The sequence below is a fragment of the Puntigrus tetrazona genome, chromosome 21, assembly GCF_018831695.1.
Source record: "Puntigrus tetrazona isolate hp1 chromosome 21, ASM1883169v1, whole genome shotgun sequence".
Taxonomy (NCBI): Eukaryota; Metazoa; Chordata; class Actinopteri; order Cypriniformes; family Cyprinidae; genus Puntigrus; species Puntigrus tetrazona.
Genome location: NC_056719.1, coordinates 14,289,825 through 14,306,275, shown reverse-complemented (window position 1 = coordinate 14,306,275; position 16,451 = coordinate 14,289,825). Strand labels below are relative to the sequence as shown.

General features: G+C 36.7%; 1 protein-coding gene across 1 annotated transcript in view; it reads left to right on the top strand.

The window, feature by feature from the left end:
• The window catches only part of chm (CHM Rab escort protein), a 42,595-nt gene that overhangs the window by 15,882 nt on the left and 10,262 nt on the right, over window positions 1-16,451 (top strand). The window contains exons 8-12 of the mRNA XM_043221647.1: window positions 832-1,054; window positions 8,775-8,852; window positions 13,606-13,710; window positions 14,445-14,508; window positions 15,731-15,827. Of these exons, the coding sequence (XP_043077582.1) occupies window positions 832-1,054; window positions 8,775-8,852; window positions 13,606-13,710; window positions 14,445-14,508; window positions 15,731-15,827 (567 nt within the window). The remainder of the gene's footprint in view (window positions 1-831; window positions 1,055-8,774; window positions 8,853-13,605; window positions 13,711-14,444; window positions 14,509-15,730; window positions 15,828-16,451) is intronic.

The window sequence follows — 16,451 nt, the reverse complement described above, 5'->3', positions numbered from 1 at the left end:
AGAGTTTAGTTCGACATGGAATCGAAATGGAACTTTTTTCACTTTCATAATGTGTCGTATGTGCAGTTGATCAGTGATCAAAACACTTTTCACATAGTAATATAAAATAATATTTACCAACAGTATCATAGCGGAACATCCACTATCCGATCAAATGGCTAAATCAAACCCCATCCTGCGTTATTTCCATCTAAATATTCGTCACAATGTCACACAAATTAAATTAATATTTATAGGTTAAATTATAAAAATGTGATCTGAAAAACGCAATATTGAAAAAAAAATTTACATCCCGTTTGACCTAAACTTTGGTTATGTAAACTTATTCATGAAAACATAATTAAATCAAAAATCAGTCTGCAATGAGTTATCTGCTATCTATGCACTTTTTATAGTATTATAGAGTTATTTTAAGATGTTGCAAACTGGTCATTCTTATCATGTTATTTAGTTTTATTATTGTAATCATGAATTCATTACTTTGTAGCACAAGTAGTTTTACAGTTAACCGCACATTGTTATTCTTCTAATTATTTACATAATCCAGTAAATGAATGAAGTAGTTTCACACGTTCACAGAAAATAGCTTACTTCCGCATCCCAAAAGTAGGTAGATATTGCCTACGGGATTGATTGCTGTTCCATGTTGTCTTTAAAACTATAGCTGTATTGACTCATAATCACGCTGACATGAGGTAAATTGCAGCTTTTATGTTATTACAATATTATTCAACATGCAATAATAAGTGCTTCGGAAATTCAATTCGTTAGTGACGGGGGGTCAAATTATCATTTTACACTATAAACGATTTGAAATTGTCCTTATTGTAGACTATACCGAGAAACCATTTAGAGAGTTCCTGAAGAACAAGAAGCTCACGGAGAACCTGCAAGACTTCGTTCTGCATTCCATCGCTATGGTGACGCAGCAGACCCTTACTGAGGAAGGACTAAAGGCCACGCAACACTTCCTGAGATGCTTGGGACGCTACGGCAACACTCCCTTCCTGTTCCCTCTGTACGGCCTGGGAGAAATCCCACAGTGCTTTTGCAGGTAAACTATACAGAATACTGTACAGAATGGAGGAGAGGTCTTGGTCAGGTCATTATAGTTACCTAAAACTAAAACCAGAAAATGTAAACATCGCGAAAAAAATCCCAATAAGTTTTTTTTTTTTTTGTTTGTTTTTTAAATACAAATTTTGTTTGACTTGATTTACTAAAATAATGAAATAAAAAGTAAATTTGCTAAAAACTTTAGACTTTAAAAAAACATATCAAATGAAATGAAAAACAAAAAAACATAAAATTATTTACAGTAAAGTAAAAAGTATACATATGTGTGTGTGTGTATATATAAAATAAAATATTAGTAAAAAAGTCTACCATTCCACATGCAGTCAGGTCATCTAAACTTGTTCCCCAACAATTTTCTTGATTTCAATGTTTTCAATGTTATTGGGCTCTGTTTCACATCTTCTGCAAGAGCACAGAAACTCTGGATCAAACACAGGCAAAGCAGCAGCAGAAACAAATGATAGCGTATGTAAGCAAACGCATATGTAGGAGAGATTGGCAACTCTTTTTTTTAATGCATTTGGTGGAGAGATAGTTAACGGCTCAGCAACAGAACATGGCTCTTTATGTCAAAAATATCACCGTAGTACCATTTTGGAGAGCATTTCGTGTATCACTCGTGACACAAAGATGCGCTGTGTCTATTTATGTTTCGATTTGAATGCTAACAGCTTTGTGTCTCGACTGACCTTGACTGAATTGTTGTCGAATTGTTAAAAAAACTCTATTTTTGTATTTAGTTGTATTCTCGTAGCTTCATAGTGTTATTGTTGAACCACTGATATCAGATGGAGTATTTAGGCCCCATTCACATAGGCGTTTCGTCCGAATCCGGCGTTTTGGAGAAGTAAAACCGCTGTTTCGTTTTTTTTGAAACGGGGTCCAGAGTGGATGAATCTGAAAACACCATCCTTGTGTTTTCATGTTGACAATCCATATATTTTCTAAAGCGATGCCAGCCTCCTCGCCTCTAATCGCTACAATAGCAGCAGAAACATGAACAAACACTGAACGATTGTTTTTTTATTAACTAACATTAACACGGATTAATACATGTATTGTTTCATGTTGGTTGCGCGCAAGGTTTATGCGCATAGTCCAAGTCTTCTTCTCCTCTTTTAATATATCTGTGGCAGAATTACAGCGCCACATGTTGCACTGTATGCTACATTGTTTTGGTTTGGTTTTGTGTGGACGCAGATATTTCTTGAGAAGAGGGGGAAAAAAAATTGCACAGGGAGAGCTGGCTTCATGTGGACTCAACGACAAAAAATGACAATGACAAAAAAATTTTGGGATGGTGCAGTGTCTCTTTAAACTCTAGGGTCTTTACTCCTGATTTTAGCTCCCATCCTCCCAGCTCCGAGGGGGAAGGGAGGAAGCAGGCCGTTAGGAGGAGGGTCAGAACTCTGCAGGACCGTGAGTGTTTGCTTTTAGCACTTCGGGTCTGCTGGGAGCAGTGCTGTGAAACGGTGGCACTTAGAGACGAGCAGTCTTTAGCCGTGTGCCGCTGAGAGGAATCATCATCACAGAAACCATGAGCTGGCGTCAGGCCAGGTTACAGAGAACATCTCCCCAAAGACAAGCAGAGCAGTGGAGTGTTTATCTAAAATGCACATATGACTCCAGTCTGCTTTAAAAGTTCCTTTTACGTACTGGCTGTCAACGTATAGCTGAGTTGCTGATATAGATCAAGCCAAACAATATCGGTGCAATGGGCAAATGTCGCTTGTAATGTAAACCCATCAGATAGACATCGATACTTCATTTGAATTTGCGTTCGATTGTGTCGACTGAAGTTTCTGAACAGTTTTTGCTGTTATGTAATCATGTTCTGGCATACGATTTTATCGTAATTCCACATAAAGGCAACTTAACCCTCCACCTCACAATTTAAGCTTGACGTGTCTCGTCGGAGAGACCTGCGAATTTTAATGCGCCTCCTCATCTGTGAGGCAGATTAATTAGCATTTTTGATTTCCATAGTTTTCCACTAATCACCCTTGCTGACATTCAGATAAGCACGCTAGCGCACTGAGGCATGAACCCACCTGCAAGCTGTCCATCATCTGCAGAGGGAACGCAAGAAACAGTTGTCGCCGCTGACTTTAGTTTTCTACATGACTTCATTTTAAAACTGAGCACCGAGTATTTGTTTTTAACCGGCAGTGACGGTTTACGAAATGGATTTTGTAAAATGCATCCCAAAAAAAGGAGCAAAAATTACATTTGCTAAATAGTAAAGTATCTTTAATTCAGTTTTATCAAACTTAAAACTAAGTCTTAATGTTATCTTATCTTATATATATATATGTATATATATATATATAAAGTCTAAAATCCGGAGAGGGATAAAAAGAAATCATGAGGTTGTTAAACTACATTTTCATGGTTAAAGTGCACCTTATAAATGTTATGCATATTGATTTTTCTTTTTCTTTTCTGCGTCACTTGTTGACTTGCATTAACAAGATTACCATGACGCATCAGACTAAAATGGAAGAGAAGAAATTGTTGAATAAAGTCATTATTCTTACGAAAAATATTCTTTTAGCTTCATAAAATTAAGGTTGAATCACTGATGTCACATAGACTATTTTATCTATTTATTGGTGTCGATAAAGGGGCAGAAAAGCAATCTTTAAAAATATATTAATTTGTGTTCTAAAGATGAATGAAGGTCTTATTTACAAAATCAAATTTGATTTTGAAACACTTCAGATGACTGGGACCATTTGAGAAAAAATTAAATATAATATTTGAAGCAGTTGTACTTTCTTGTTAAACATCTGTTTTATTTATTGGATTATGTTTATTGTTGAGTTGTATTTATAGATATTACAGATAAATTGGAGTTGGATTCACACAAGTTTGAGGGGGCAGTATTTAAGCAGACTAAAAGTTTGGAAAAACCTGGCATACGTCACCAGAGAGACCATTATCATTACAAATAATTTCCAAATTGTTAATAAGAAGATCTATAACTTGCAGTTAGAAAATAGATCGTTTTTATTTTCTATCACTTGTGCCAATTGCCCACGTGAGTTACAAAGTTACAGAATGCCAGAGCAGACAGGTGAGTCTACTAGAGAGCTAAAAGACTTAAACGAAGGGCTACCGAGAGAGCTGACAGGAGGAAAAAAAGAGATCAAAGAGAGGAAAGAGGGGACAAAAGCGAGGGATTGAGAGACAAAAGTCAGAAGGAGAGAGCAAGCGAGGGAGGCGGGTTCATTCATCACGCTGATACCTGCTTGCAGGTGATAGATGGATAGATGGAGGTGCAAACTCAATAATGCTCACTCTCTCAGTTATTCACAGATCAGCGAGCAGCTCCGCTAATATAGTGATGAAATGCTTTACCGTCCTCACCCGCATTATCCCTCAAGTTTTGACAGCAGAGACTTTTTAATTTCTAAATAACCTTTGGCACTCTGACTGCCATCTTTCGTCTTCTGCGCTCCGTTCCGGTTCCCCCGTCTCGGGCGGCGGGATGTTTTTTGGAGCCGGCCGCGATCCATTCAGCCCGGTAAACACATTTGGCCGTGACAGGTTATGATTTGCACCTGCGATCACGGCGCTCCAATCAGACAACAGTCAAACAGAAACAGATTGAGAGGACGGGGAAATGCATTAATTAGAGCCGATGATTGTGTTCGCAGCATTCCCTCATACGTCGCGTTTCCTCTCTGTCATTCGTTTTCCTCCCCCTTTACCGTGTGTTCTCGGGGAGCAATAAACATTTAATTTATTCAGATCCAAACAGGATTTAATTTTCGTAGAGAAAGGCCTGCCAGCCAGCATGGCGCTTTGTTTTCTTTTAATTATTGGCCAACCATTAGCCCCCCACTCGGCTTCCAGCACCCTAGATTACAAGCGAATTTGCAGGCAATGAACCTGACAGGTAAGTGGTCTTTGCTGCGTGTGGTAATTTTGTTTGTTTAGCATCTCCTGCACAGTAAGGGGATTTATTGTCGACGCTCACAGAACGCTAATAAAGCTCTTTTTGGGGGGGGGCTCCCATAAGCGCTCCATTTTTTTTTTTTTTTTTTTTTTTTTTTTAGTTTTTTTGGTTTTCTCTCCCAAACCTGGTTTGGCTTTTGAGGAGGTGCAGCGTGTCCAAATGTGGCATCAGGTTTTTTTGTTGTTGTTGTGTTGCTTTAATCAAGCGAGTCGAGCTTTTCTTCCTTTTGTTTAATAGACTGAGATCTAACAGGTCACAAGGGATCCATTCAAGATTTTTTAGATTAATGGCTTCAATTCCGGCCCATTATTGACTATCTGCTGGGAAATTGCGCAGAATGTTTTGCTCTTTTGTTTAAATGGGGTGAGCTGTAATTTTTGGGTTCTCATCAAACAAACATCAGTAGTCAAAAAGCCCTTTTATTTATTTATAAAAATTTTTGTCATTTTATTTCTGTTTATATTTGTACAGCGGCATACGTATGTGAGCCCATCGGGATTAGTTTTTTTGCATTAAATGGTCATAAAATATTGGAATTTATCATGTATGGGCATGGATTTATCATAAAAAGACGTTGTCAGAATACTCCATCTGCCAGCAGTGGTTCCAGCTGTATTTTATAAATTGACGAATACACTTTGTATGCAAAGAAAATAAAAATGACAACATTTATTTAATAATTTGTCTTCTGTTTCTCTCTATTTTACTGTATATCTGCTGAAAGCAAACTGCGTACGCTTTTCCGTTTCAGCCATGTCACAAGGATATGCTGTTTTTGTTCAAATAAAATCATAAATACTCATAGAAAAGGAGTCTGTGTGGCACAAAAACCGCTTACACTATTTGTGTCCAGTGGATATTCTGATAATGATGGTGAAATGGAGGAGAAGAATTGTTGATTAAATGTCATTATTTTAATTTTCATTTTCTTTGCGTATGAAATGTATTCTTGTCGCTTCGTAAAATACAGATTGAACCACTGAAGGCACATGGATTATTCTGCCAATGTCTTTCGTACTTTTACGGACCTTGGCAGTTTTCATTACTTGGGCCAGTTACTGTACAGGCCTGTTTTCATTCAAAATATCAATCAATCAATAATTTTTATTTATATAGCGCTTTTAACAACACAGGTTGCATCAAAGCAATGTACAGCATAATATCTTATATCTTAAATTGTGTTCCGAGGACAAGCAAAGCTTTTACAGGTTTGGTAACGACATGGAGATAAGTGTTTAATGACAACATTTTCATTTTGGGGTGTAGTATCCCATTAAGATTTAGAAATAGTACAGGGTTCATACAAGAACCTTTCTGTTTTTCTGTGATGAATCAAGGTTCTTCAGATTATAAAAAAAAAAAAAAAAAAAATGCTTCTTTAAAGGACCTTTGTCTAAAAGATTCTTTGTAGAAGAAAAACGTTTTTTGAACTTTCTGTTCTTCAAAGAATCTCGGAAAAAATTGTATTACGGTTGCCACAGAAAAAAATATTAAGCAATAAGTGTGTCTTGTGCACCGCTTCAGCATGTTAGATTTGATTTTGGAATAATCGTCAGACTCTGAAAACTGTACGAATATTTCATAATAGACTACTTACAAAAGCATTCAAATCTTACTGACTCTTGAATTACTGTTGACTCTTCACTAGAGAACTTCTGAACAGTAATTTAAGCTTTAAGAGTAAACGGTAGAGTAGCTTTAAGAATGTCCATTTTTAAAATGTACCTTAATATCCTTTTTATAGATCAATATCAGTAACACAAAGTAGAGCGTCTTAACTCGCAAAGTAAAATTCGTTATGGATTGCGGCCTTCAGCTATCTCAACCTGTTATCTCTTAAAACGCTAGGATATCATACCATTGCGTTTCCTGCGGCATGAAAAAAGCCTCCGTCCTTACAAGGCTCTGTTCAATTTATTTGAAGCTCTGCCGTGATGTTGCCATTAGAGCCCGAAGCTTGTTTGTGCTTCTTGTTACATTACTTTTTAATTACAGAAATAACTAGTTGGAGGCAGTTGTTTTGTGGGGATGTTGGCGGGGTGAAGGGGGGGGTAGGGTGTTAGGTGACGAGAAAGAGGGAGTTGTCGAAGATTTATTTTGGATGTGACCTTCTCCACACTCGCTGCAGCTGTAATCAGTGGAATTAATAGCATAATCAAATTATACACAAACTCATAAATCATCGGTGAGCGCGCTGTCACGGCGTTGGGCTATTAATGGCCTCCATTGTTTTGCTACCGTATTAAAAAATCACGTCCCCTGATTCCCGTCTTGATAGGAACTGAAATGCCATTTAGAGGCTATAAAGAGCAGGGGCTTGTGGGGGTACTGGATTTTCACAACTGTTAATTTAGCCGTGATGGCGAGTGATGTCGCCAGGGCGAGTGCTGGGGCCTGGAGAGGGAAAGGCAGTGCCCACGCACTCCGCCCGACTGCATCATTGCGGCCGACAGCGGGCAGTTAATTAGAGTAATATCAGCTTAAACGTCTGTCAGTTAGGGTTAATGACATCAAAGGGCTTCCCCGCTGCCTCTATGGGCTTCTGTGGAGGACAGGAGATGGGCCCAGATGATTGCTGGCAGATTTAGCCTCCTTGTGTTTTTTTTTTTTTTTTTTTTTTATCTTTGCACTTTATTAAGATGCCATGTCTCTATATTAATCTGGGCAGACAAGGCCAGAATTTTTTTTTTTTTTCCCTCTCCCCTGTTTCTTAAGCTTGGAGTGAACTGCAAAATCTCACCATCTGTGTCTTTAAACATGTTTATGAGGCCTAATACCTAACCTCTGACCTTCTTGCCCGTTTCATACAAGGTGACGGCTGTGCACCCCCAGGATTTCTTTTGGTGTGTATTTATGCCTTCTTAATAAAAGGATGTTAATAAGGGTAATTTGTCCTCTTAATATGTGTGTGGTCACCAAGGCTGTATTTATTTCATCGAAATACAGTAAAAACAGAACTATTGTGAAAGTAAAATTTTCTGATATTTTATTTTTATTTTTCATATACAAGTTATTTATTTCAATGTTGTTAATAATGATCATAATAACATAGTAAATTATATGAATGCAAATCAGCGTATTATAATGATTTCTGAAGGATCTTGTGACTGAAAAATGATGCTGAAAATTCAGCTTGTTTTAAAATATATTAAAAGAAAACATTCATAGTCGTAAAAGCATATTTATATTTAAAGTATTTTTACTGTATTTTTAATTAAAGTGTAATCAGTAACTTACAGCCTCTTATTGCTTATTACATGTGTAAAATAAAAAAATAAATATTTATATAATATTAAGACACCAATATGTAAATAGTTACTTTTGCTATTGTGTTGTCCTTTTAATTTTAATGATTAAACTATGTGCAATCACAAAGTCAGCTTTAATATCACAGCTTCGGTCTGTTTTTCTCTCTCTTTGTCTGACATTGTCTCCAAGCTTAAGAATATTTGAATCACTTTGTCCTTGTTTATAGTTTAATTAAGCTGCTATGCATTATCACCCCAAAATCGCGAGACTACATGACAAAAAGCTTTACTTGTGAAGTTAACACATTTTAAGATCTTGTCAAATGAATTGGATTTTGTCCTTTTCGTGTGGACAAGGTGCGATCAGTCCTTTTAATGTCATGCCATCAGGTGCAATTACAGCTGTTTAGCGGGTCCATACAGATCGGATGTCATATAAATAAATGCAAGTGTATGTAAGGTGTTACTTTTTTTCGTCTCCCCCGCAGAATGTGTGCCGTATTTGGAGGAATTTATTGTCTGCGACACTCGGTGCAGTGCCTGGTCGTGGACAAGGCGTCTAACAAGTAAGTAGTTCAACGCTGATTCGGTTCTTAGACATTAACAACACTCATCTCAAAAAATAAAACTCATATGACATCGAAATTCAATTAGGTAAGTAGATTTACTTCCTCCTCTGGTTGATTCATGCCACTTCAGCATCCCAAGGCTGATCAGAGCTCATTTGTGTACTGGGTACTCAAAAACAAGGCCAAGAGATGGCGCACACGAGTGAATGGGGGGATATTCGGAATATAGATATGAAATTAATTTTCAGGGAGACAGCGGTACCAGCCCCCCTTAAGCAGCCGAGCTCGGAAGACAAATCACAGACTCTGCCACTTGGGCCGGCGATGAGTGATGCCGCTTTTTCCTCGTGGCCTTACCTCCACTAATTGATTTTCATCTGAAGACAAAAAAGCCCTCTGTTGCTGCCTCTTAAAAAATGAGAGTTCATCTCCCGTCTCCCTTGATTAATCTGTGCTGATAATGTGCGTCAGGCCCCACCAGAAAGGCCTTTAATGAGTTTCAAAGGTGGATTGTTGTCATAAACTAGGTTAGATCGAGTTTTTTTTCCCCTCTCTCTTTATTCCTCTCTCATTCTTTGGCCTTCTCTTTGGCGATGTATTGAGTTTCTTTCATCTTGCTGGTGAATGACCCAGGGGGCTTGGATTCCTCTGGATGTAGCGCATTGGACACTTACACATGTGATGGCATTAGCTTACTAGTACAAAGGCTATGGCGTCTCAAGCTGGTGCAGCGGCGCTTAAATTAGATGCGTTTTCCCGTCGTTCATCAGAAAAAACATAAATTGCTCGTAAGCTAGTAATCGGGCATATCAACCCAATTATGGCTGTTCCTCTGATTAATTGCGATCTCACTATTAAATCTTAAAATTGCAAAAACATTCTTATACTCGGCAGCAGCACATCTGTTACTGATGCTGAATCTACCAGTCCACGGCAAAATACGTCATTTTCCCTGGGTCCAAATTGAATTTTAATGGCATACGTGGAAATCTGTTGAGTTGTAAACAGTGTAGTTTGATTCATTATCAAATGACTCTCATGAACCAGTTATTTTTAGTGAATCAAAAAATGTGCAACCAGTGTAGTCTGAGCAAATGTCCATATATAATAATTTTAACGTTCTTATAATAACAGATTTACATTAGATCAATTATTTTAAACTAGAGGTCAACTGATGTATCGGTTTTGCCAATGTTTGAGTCCTGCCATGCCACAAGATATTTGTCCCAAAACCTTTCAGCAAACCGATTATATTTCTGTGCCTTTAATAAACTATGCTTCATTTATTACACTGTAATATAGATTGCGCTTTCTTTTTTCACTTGGTCTTGTTTTTTAAACACTAAACGTCAAACTCATCTATGTCACATTGTTTATTTACTATGAACTAACTTTATTATAATAATTACTTTTATTCATTTACAAAGTACCAGTACTGTTTTTAGTAAAGCGCTATTTTAATTTGATTCGTATCCATTTTTGAAACCGTCAATTGAATAATCAGTAAAAATCCACGGTCGGTCAACCTCTGTATTAAATTAAAACTGATATAAAGCAAAACTTTTTAAATATCAGTTCGTTATTCATCTGATACATAAATGCAATTAACTGTGGGTCACGTTGTTAATTTTTCAAATACTATTACAATTTTGTAGCGATGAAATATAATAATTAATATTAAATATAAAGATTCACTATATAATTTACAGCAGTAGCTGAAAGAGGATTTGTTTTATATTTTAACATTATAACTTAAATGTGACAGAATGACTCAGAATTGAATGAAAATTGCATAAAACCAAATCTAAACGCTTGTGAAATTGGAATTAAATATAATCACAAAAATGTGGATAAATTCATTAACCTGACCAGCTTTTTGAGAAATAGATGATATTTAAGAGGTCTTTACTGATGTATATGATAGGTAGTTGACACGTCTACATATTAAATCTTGAACCAAGTGGATAACTTTAAAAATTTAGTTCTCCCAACATACTTTTCAGACGTTTATTCACTCTTTTAGTATGTCGTTTGACGGGGGTCAGTTTTGATATGTTGCATCTGTCCCTGATGCCGTCCCTAATGTCATTTCCACTTGAGCGACCCAGCAAGAAGTGTTCCTCAAAACTTAACGTAGCATACGAAAAACAACCAAGATGACCTTAATTGATAATTTACTGTACGTTCGTCCTGATCGCCGCCGATGCCCTGAAATACAAGAACCCCAATATAACTGGAGCACTTGGAAGTTTCAAGGCGAATTCTTTCATCCATATTGGACTGGAGCCAAACTCAGCTGACCAGGGCTGGGATGGGAGCTGGCAGAGCTCCAAAGCAAGGTGTCCGTCAGACCCTGAGCCCAGTCTATAAAGCATCGCCTAGAGTGTAGCGCGGACCATCCGTGCCCTCCACCAGTGGCGCCCCGTGTGGAGTCAGCCCTGCGCTGGAGGTTAGCGCCATACATCATCGATGGAAAAAGTTTCATGAAGGTGAAGAAAAAAAACTGGCAAGGTGTCTGGCAGGCTGAACAATGATTTTAATTTCCCTGGCATCATAAATTACCGCCCTATGTCTGCTCTTATTACAGACATAAAGCTGAAAAGGGTAGAGCCAGATTAATAATGCAGCAGAGGATTACAGACCCTCAAATCCCACCTGCCACTCCATGCGGAGGACGGTCCGGCACTGTCTGGTTTGTTACCGCCTCGATAGCCAGCTCAATCACGTGTCCGAGATCATTTGTCTGAGTTCATTTCACACATCAACAGAACTCAACTTTTTGAGTGGCCTGTGATGATTTCTTCTGGCAGCCCGGTGAAAAAAAACCTTTTTTTTGGAGTTACACTGAAGAAAGCATCTAATCCATACGTTATGTCGCCACGGATATGTTGACAATTTAATTGCACAAAATATTTATTTTTTTCATAACTTAGAAAAAAAAGCCTACAAAATGTGTGGAAAATAGATATTTCTGTTTAATAATTAGTATTTTCTTATTTGTTCAGACGGGAGTTAATGTGTACACCGATTCTTTTAGTGATTTAAAACAATGCCGTACTATTTTATGCAATATTTACCAAGACAAATAAGCTTCATGCTTGTAATATCCATCATGTTGTTATTCAGCATGTGATCTGTTTAGCCTACACAAAACCACATTTGCAGAGAAGTATATAAAATTCAAATGAGTTTGGACACATGCATCGTTGGGTGCAAGGTTATCACGCTGATTGGTTCAGAGGTCCAGTGACGTGGTTTATGAAGGCGATTTATGAATGCTTATGATGATCTACAAAGCCAACACTGGCCTTGGTTGCAAGTGAAACGGAATCATTAGCACTATTTCAATGTTTTATGCACCCTGACAGAAGAAACTTATGCACTTGTATATAAAACTCCTTACATGGAGTACTGAGAGAACTCTGCAGGTAATTGCAAAACATTTTTTTTTTTTTTTTTTAAAGAAAAATATTTTTTTATTCCATCATTTTTGATACTCTTATAATATATTTATTAAATTATTTTGTATAAATAAAAATCTGTTTATATTGTTTAAAATAAATGAATAAACATTTTTAATGCAAATTAAAAACCTAATATTTAATTAGGATTTTTGCAAAACAAAAAAAATTATTATTATTATTATTATTATTATTATTATTATATATAATTGTTCTTTACAAAATATAATTCTCTATAGCATTCTGTAATTTAGATACATAATTTGAGGTAATGAAAATGATACACTTGAAAGTAAAATCACATAATGTACATTTTCAATACACATTCAAATGAATGTTGGAGTTAAAGAATATAAATCTTTAAGACATAACATATTAAGTAATTTACGTAAATAATAGTTGGTTCTTTTCACTCAGAAGTAGCTTCCTGTGAGCAAAAACGACCTGCTTTGGATGCCCTCAGGTGTGTGTTAGGTTTGTGAAATGTGTCCCATATTGCTTTCTTTCACCCCATTGGCTGACGATTGATTGGAAGCCCTCCACTTCCTCTGCTAGTTCCTTCGAGTAAATAAATCTTCATTTACATAAACAGATCTGTCCTGCAGTCAATCTGGGCATTGGGGGGAGGATTATTCGGAGGCCCGACTTTTCGTCAGGGGAGGGAGACGCTCTCTTGCCCCTTTATTGTGTTGTGAAAGTCCATTTCAAGGATGTCACCCCCAGCCCATTAGTTTGGATAATGAGCCCTATAAAGCACATTTATAACTCTTGACATAACAAGCCAACAGATTCTCCTCTGTTCCTCCTTTTTCTCTCTCTCTCTCTCTCGCTCTTTTCCTTCTCGAATGCAGAGATTAGAGGAGGAAAGGTCAAACCTGTGCCCTAAGCCAGTGGTTCATGTCTGCTTTGTTTTGGGAGCAAAATTTTACATTTTGATAGAAGGTGGCATGCGGTAATGTAATTGCTTGAAATCTGATTTATTCCAACAAAGAAAAGTGATAATATTTTGATTTATTGATTTAAAAATACCAAAGCTGCACTTATTTCTATAGTGATGCATACGCAATGGCAGGCCACTTCTCTTTATAAAAAGAGTTTTTAGAGGTAACCACCTGACCCATGAAGGATGAGACAGCTAATATATGATGCCCTAGTCTTTTAATATTTTATCTTCAAATCATAATCTGACCATCTCTTGACCCTTTTGTGATTAAAGCAGGTTTTTTGGGTGAAGGAAGGCTTGCGGTTTTTTCTCGTCTTGATGCATCTTCTGTATTCGTACGTCATAGAGCTAAAGCTGTGATTGATACACGTGGTCAGAAGATCAGCTGCAGTCATTTTGTGGTTGAAGATTCGTACATCAGAGATGAACAAAGACAGAGCACAGCGTACAGGTAAGCACATAATAGCCCACTAAAGTGAAATTAGTTTTCATTACTGTAATTACTGACAAACTGTCATTCTTGCCATGAAAAACAGATATTGATCGTCTTATCCAGCTGTTGTAAGGAAGAGCAGGGCTTTACAGTGTATATATATATATATATATATATATATATATATATATATATATATATATATATATATATATATTTATTATTTTACATTAAATATATATATATATATGTATATTAAATTATATAATATATATATAAATATTATTTTACATTAAATATATAAAGCCTTTTCAATGCTTGTGCTTTTCTAATCCCATTTGACTTTCTTTCTACTGAGGATCATAAAAGCTGACGTTTGAACACATTGTGCCAAGCTTGTGCCACGATTTGAGAGTTTAACATCCCCTGTTTTTTCCATGATTTCATCGTATTTAAAGAGCAGCTGCAACATTTTTCAAAACAGCTTTTTTTTGTTTTAAAAAGAAAAAAAGTCAGATGTCTTTGGAAATGACAAGGCCGAGTAAATAATGACAGAAGTTCAGTATTTTTGGGTGAATTATTCATTGCAATTACCTTCATTACAGTAAATTGAAAAGGCAAAATGGGATTTAGGGTAATTTTCTCTTTTTAGATCATCTCCTTGATAACATATGTCCTGTTCTTTTTCCCTCTTTTTTTCCCTAATCCTTTTAAATTTGTGTTATTCTAATTCTCCTTCTCCATTTTCACAGGCAGATATCTCGTGCAGTGCTCATCACAGACAGATCTGTACTACCTTCAGAATCTGATCAGCAGGTACAAAGCTTTCTTTCATTTGCTCTTATTTTTTTGGTTTTAATTTGTTGTTTTATAAATTTTTTTTATATTTATTTGTTTCCTTATTCTTGTCGTTGTTCATACATTAGCTCAATTTTATGCTTATGTTCTTTGAATTTCTTGTTTGTCTTTATTTGTTCTGTTTTTCACTTTTCTTTCTTTTTTTTTTTGCATATTCACATGCACGTTTAAAGGGCATTGACCCATCTCTGCTGTGTGTGTGTGTTTGTGAAGCACGTTTCTTGCCTGCCTTGCACTTTTCCTTTTCAACTTGTATTGCATTACATCTTTTTTATGCCGCATATCACATTTGGATGGATTCTTGGGACACGTCCAAGATCCAGCAGGCATAGATGCAACAAAACATCAGAGCCGATTTGTGGGATCGTTACAATAGTTTTGACGTCCCGTTCTCGAGCGTAGCGTTCTAAAGTGAATTATGAGAGGAAAAAATAACCAGTTCAATGAAAGGACAGTAATTCTGTTTGCTGTTACTGGTTTAGAATTGGATAAATAAATCTTTCTGAAGCGAGAGTGGATGGTGACATGCGAGCATCCTCTTAGGCTAATTTGAGTGCTGTCCGCTAGAGTCCAGGAAAAGAAGCGGAGCGGCCGGCATACCTTCTGAATCTCAGCCCAATTTGCGCTCCATCAGGAATTCGTGCTTGAATATTCAAAGCAGATCAGGAGAGGAAGGAAAAGTGGGTGTAATTTATGCTCATTAGCCTCGGCGAACAGAAATTAATATCAGTGTCTTGACACAGTGTGGAAATGGAATATTACATGACTGTGTGTGACAAAACGTAATTAAATATTCAGGCTGGTTTTAATTAGCCGTTCGTCCTTTGGAATGACAGTCGCCAAACGAGCGTTCGGTCAACGCTTTCCCTTCCTGTTTTTGGCATGGTTGTCGCACTTGGACTTGATTAAAAACAGTTTCGGCGTAGTTTAACCCAAGGACTGTATGAAAACGTAACCGGGTTATATAGATCCTGTTACGCAGTCTAGCTCTCGCTTTAGCTCTGCCTTGTTTGCGTTGTCATCTATGCCAGCATTTACTCGGCTAACTTACAACACGGTTAAAATAAAATGAGTTTGTGAATTCTGTAGATTCTGTACCGTGTTTGTAGTGCCGGGGGGAACTGGCATGTCAGTCGGATGTTTTATGTAAGCTATAAATACGTTTCCTGTTTTATGGCAGATCTCGTTGGTGACTGTTCCTCCTCTGGAAGCTTCTGCACCAGCTGTGAGGATGGTGGAGCTCTGTTCCTCCTCCATGACCTGCATGCCCGGCACCTGTAAGTTACACATCCACTACAATACATGCCATGATCACACATCAGTTATAAGGGTACCGTAATCATGTGGGAAATGCATGTTTCACCACACTTTGTCAGATGTAACAAAGACTTTCCAAACAATTGGCAATTCTTCCTTTTGCCAGTTCCAAAATGTACCAACAACCTATTAATGGACCGTGTACCATTTTTGTAATAAGTTCAAGTCTACAAGGCCAAAATACGTATGTTTGTATTTCTGCTCACCAAAACTGCATTTATTTGATCAGAATTAGTGTTACATTATAATAGAGATATTCTATTTGAATTCATTTTGTTCCTGTGATGCAAAGCATCATTACTCCATGATATTCTGCTGATTTGCTTATTATTATCTATGTTAATAACAGGTTTTGCCTTTGTAAAAAACCATGATACGCTACCAAATTTTGGGTAAATAGAACAAAATAAAATAATTTTGCGGGAAAAATAGAACTTATTAGAACTTTTATTAAGCAGGGTGCATTAAAATAATCAGGTAAACTAGTCACTGGAGGCTATATATATATCTATGTTTATTTATTTATAATGATACATACTTAATTTAAAATTCATGATTAAAATTCATTTAAAATAAATACTGTT